This window comes from Penaeus japonicus, unplaced genomic scaffold (assembly GCF_977035675.1).
Source record: "Penaeus japonicus unplaced genomic scaffold, GWHDUDI00000001_assembly GWHDUDI00000031, whole genome shotgun sequence".
Classification (NCBI taxonomy): Eukaryota; Metazoa; Arthropoda; class Malacostraca; order Decapoda; family Penaeidae; genus Penaeus; species Penaeus japonicus.
The window spans coordinates 8,406,133-8,411,132 of record NW_028234433.1 but is presented as its reverse complement, the minus strand read 5'-3'; the positions used below and the strand labels follow the sequence as shown (position 1 = coordinate 8,411,132).

The 5,000-nt window shown below is 40.6% G+C and overlaps 1 protein-coding gene across 1 annotated transcript in view; it reads right to left on the bottom strand.

Annotated features, from left to right (window-relative positions):
- Positions 1-809: 809 nt before the first annotated feature.
- LOC122246063 (uncharacterized) overlaps positions 810-5,000 on the bottom strand; it is a 10,617-nt gene continuing 6,426 nt past the window's right edge. The window contains exons 5-6 of the mRNA XM_043004317.2: positions 1,564-1,690; positions 810-1,239 (exon numbers count right to left, since the gene is read on the bottom strand). Of these exons, the coding sequence (XP_042860251.1) occupies positions 1,109-1,239; positions 1,564-1,690 (258 nt within the window). The 3' untranslated portion in view covers positions 810-1,108. The remainder of the gene's footprint in view (positions 1,240-1,563; positions 1,691-5,000) is intronic.

Sequence of the window (5,000 nt, the reverse complement as noted above, 5' to 3'; positions counted from 1 at the left end):
GGAGAATATTGGAAAATCAATAAATATCATAAAGAATCTGGACCTTAACTGGATGATGGATAGGAGGGAGGAGAGGAGAAGAGGGAGAGGCGGGGAGGAGGAGGAAGAGAGGGAGAGGAAGGAAGAAAATGGGATAGAAAGGAGAAGTGAGAGGCAAGGAGGGGAAGGAAGCGGAAAAGGGTGACTGAAAAAAGAGGGAAGAAGAGAGAAAAGAGGGGAGAAAGAGAAGAAGGAAGAAAAGGAAAGGGATAGAAAAGTGAAGGGGAGAGAGGAGGGAGAATGAGAGGGAATATATAAGAGAAGGGGGAAGAGAGAGAAGAGGAAAGAGATGGTGGGGGAATGCATTTCTCAAGTGAGAATTGCATGATCCTAGCCTGATGCATGCAAGATAACAATGAATACTTAAAGATTGGGGTGACCAGAAGATGCCGGGCATGAATATGTTCTTTCCTTAGATATGCCCGAGAAGCTCAGTGGTTTAAAGTCAATCATTTCTTTCATGTGTGTGCCTGTATGTGTCTCAGAGTGTTTGTGTGTAATAACTACACTTAATCTATATAAAAGTCCTATGTCTACTGAAGAAAAAAAAAAAAAAAAAAATTAAGTGTACATTGAGCCTCAGATGTAACAGTAATGCTATTCATAAAAGGGATGGTCCACTGGGCACTCTGTCTCGTTTACCTTCCCATTTGACAAACGCGGAAACAAACATCATGCTGTATTATGAGTGTCATTGTAGAGCATCTCAAACCTTCCTTCTTTTCTTTCAATTCTCAAAACTGTAAATCAATTGAGACAAATTTTCCTTCTTTTCTTTCATTTTCTTGCACGCAGGCCTTTCCCCCTTCCGATGCACTGAGTGTCTTCCTGTTAAACGAAGAGATACAACAACATCAAAGATATTGCTCTGAAGCCAAGGTACCGCTGCCCTGCTGCGGGCTTAGCACGTGAAAAATAGATGCATATGCTGTTTCTCTCTTTCTCTCTCTCTCTCACTCTCTTTGTTTCTCTCTACATGTACCAAAATGTAAGTTGATCCCTGGTGTGCAGATGCAATAGTGTCTCACGCATATGTACATCGCAGATCTAGCCCTTGGAACAATTCTCTCTATGATTTGCCCTTTTTATAGCGGTATCTTGCCTGGGCTTTGCTGTACCGGGAGTGGGGACGCGTTTCCTCCTGGGGATTCTCCTCCGCAGCCTTCTCTTCGCTCTCTTCTGCTCCCTCCTTGGATTCGCCTGGAAGGGGGAGAGATGGGATTGGTGTTTGGTAAGAGCTTTGGTCTATGAGGAGTAAATTTTCTTGTATGGTGTGATTGAGATCTCACAGAATTAAATGGTACAGTAAGAGTTTATGTGAGACTGTAATGAATTCTACTTAATCATAAAGAAACAAGTCATATCAATTAAATTTGTAAATATAACCAGAAAAACATTAAATGTCTACATATATGCCATGTGACTGAACAGCACATCAACAGATACTCAAAGAACAAAAAACTCCTGAATATCACTCATCTGTCACATGAAACAAAACTGTGACAACCACCAGGACACACTTACCTAATAAGTCTATGGGTGGCTCTAACAATGCCTTACGCTGATTTTTGACATACCACCTGTAGCAGTAGCCTAGCATCAAGCCCAGCACCGAGAACACAATGGTGATGATGGACTGTAGGACTGGATGCTGTTTAGCAAACGTGAGAAAGAGAGGAAAAGGATAAATAATGTCATTGTTCTCCACTTAATTAGAAAAAAAATTAAACAAAAACAAGTGCTGTTGCTTGTGTATTTGTATATATACATGATGGTTTCTGTTATCTGTGATTTACCAAAGCCTGAAAATCCAATGTGGAAAATTCCAAAAATAAATGGTTTATAATTTCTGTGCCACTCAGAGTTGCCTTAATACATGACTCATGTCCTTGATTCATCCTACCCATGCTGTCTTGGTTTTATGCTAGTTAATAAATAGCTAGCTAATAAATACACTTTGGTGTATTTATTAGTCACAGTGATGTTGCAGTGATCTTTGTTGACAACAACCTAAATTTAATTAATAATGGCCCCAAAATGCAGAAGTGATGCAGGCAGTTCTTCAAAGCCATGAAATCTGTCAAGTGTGAAAATGAAAATCTGGCTCAGCTTCACCAGGTTCTGAGATAACCTGAAGCAGATAATTATTTTGATGTACTGTCACAGGGTGCAAAATAGCTTAGCACATCATAAAGCTTACCTCTCTCATCTTAATTCATCCCATCATCATCAAACAACAGACTAAGATAATTTTTGAGAAACAGAATTCCACATCAGTGTATAAATATTGAATACAAGATATTCTTCATTGCTACATTGCACATTAAGATTAAGCAAAAATTACAGAATCCTATGGTTTTGAGAAAGAGTGATTCACAAAACTTCTATTACAGTATATAGGTATTACTATTTCATCATATTATTAGATATTGTGGATGTTATCTTGTGTGTTATCTAAAAATCAGACTTTGTCACAGATATGTATATACATTTAAAACAAGAAAGACATAGTGTCCCTTATCATCTGTGGTTTGGCTCTCTGCAGTTGGCTTTGGAACATATGCCCTGAGGATATGGGGACAGAACTGCATATGCATGTAAATATTAGTAAAACCCATGTCTATATTAGATTTCTATAACCTTGAGGTCTGGGCTTAAAAGGACCCAAACTCACCTGACTGAAACATCATGTAGCATACATTGCACAGCATGTCTTATCTGAGACTGAAAAGCAAGGAAATCCACCCACTAATTCCCCCCTAGTCCCTACAATGCTTCCCCCATCCTAACCTGTGGTGTGTTCCTGCCATCAGCTGAAGAGCACATGTGTGTGGTGATGTATGTCACTATTTTTGTTTGGGAGTATCTGTGCCTTTTCATACTGATGTCTGAGCTTTCTTTTGGTAATTATTTTCAAGAAATGGTGAGGTTAAGTTCAGTGCTCATTTTACGTACTTCCTTCTTCTAAAGCAGGTCATGCTTTCATATTTCTCCCATTTTCTGGTTTGTTTTGGGTTAATTTTTTCTTTTGTTTACCTTGGTGGATGCTTGTTGCCTGTTCTTGATCTTGGTTAGTGTATTGGGGTGGATATGATGTTCTTCAGGGAGGGTTTGCAAGGGGGAGCAGGATCTTTATTAATTTTCCCAGCATCTTTCCCTGCTCTTTGCTTTGCTTTTTGTCTCTTTACAGACTACGATAAGGCTGGTTCCTAGGTCTATCAGCTATAGAGCAATCTTGGCCAAGGTTTGGTGTGAGCTGGGTGTCCGTAGCACAGGTTGGGCACCTCAAGAGCTGGACATTTTCTCTACACATAAGGTTCTCTGTAATGCATGTGAAATACCTAAGCCATGAATTCCTGTGCAGGGTCCAATAGTTTAACCTGTGCTGGTTACTATGGGGTTTACGTGAGATGCATAGCCACTGGCACACTATGCTTTTCCTTGTGAAAGTGGCCAATGCCAGGTCCCCTACTCTGTAAGCCTTAGTCCAGGTTCTCCTGCTATGCTGCTCTGGTCTTGCATGATACAGCCAGCAGTTGGTGCCTCTCACTTTGCCTCATTGGCAGCTTCTGCATTTTCCCTTTTCATTTACCAGTGGATGAGCTCCTGCCAATAAGGTTGATGTCTCCACACAGTGGTGGCTGGTTTATGAGCTGTCTGATTCTCTCCCACCTGCTTGCTAGGTACCAGGACCAGGCCCAGTGGGCCTCTTACAGGCTGCACATGGACCATTATCTAGCAAAACCCATTCACGAAATAAAGCAACTTGCATGACTTCCACTGAATTCCTCTTTTGCCCATTGAAGTGCTGGTGATTGGTTTAGTTTGGTAATTAATCTATTTGACCTCAGAAAAGTTTGGCCATGTAGTATTCTGTATAGGACTACTGGTGTAGCATACTGATGATTTCTCTTTATAAGTTCATGTATAACAGTTCTCTTTATCACAATATGGTAACTATATGAGATGAAGAACATGACATGCACAGATGAGTGTGTTTTTGACCAGGTAGTATTTGTTTCTGTGACTGCAGTCTGGTACCTTTGTTGTTGCTGCTGAGTATGTTCAAGCTTATCTGCTTCTCTTAACCCATTGCGGACAGGTGTCAGGACATGCATGACACAATTTTTTGGCCTGACAGTGGGCGCCGTGACATACATAACGGTAGTTGGCATGTCATATTTGACATTGGGGGAGAGTGTTTCTTTATTATACTATGAGTAATAACTCACAGTATAAATCCAAAACATAGATGGCACCACTTTCTCCTAACACCTGCAGGAGAGAGAACCTTGAATGGGACCCATTCATGGTCTCTAGTAAGCACTATCTTCAGAGAGTGATAACACACAGCAAGATGCTGACCTCTTGCACCAAAGTGCCTCTGATGAAGGATGTGCAAACAGAACAAGAAGAGGAAGGTGACCCAAACTATGCCTAGTGTCTACAATGTGCCCCTATGCCAGTAATGCTGCCTTGTTCTCTAGCACATGCAATCACAAGCACAGGATTCCTTCCTCTTCCCTATCTCTTTATTTTGGATGACTATTTTTTGGTATTTGTTTAAGACAGTACACAAATACCAAAAAATGAAGTTGCTCTTTGTCCTCCCATAAAACAGCAATACTTCTATTACACTAAGTATAAAGAAAATAACGAGCTGATATGGACCCTATACTGCAATAGAGCCTGTTATATGATACATATAAGTCTCACAATACATTAGAACACTAAAAAGTCTTACAATGAGTGAATGAAAGATAATGGGAAAGGTTGCAATATGTAGCATGAAGCTGCCTCACACTGAAATAAAACCCATCTGGGATGCTGTGTAGGTGGCACCTGTCCCATCCTGGGAACTGGGCAAGCAAATCTATCCCCATCTGCAGTGGGTTAATGGGACTTGTTTACAACATCTTTGACTTTGCTCGGGTCAACATTATCATTCATACGTGTGATCA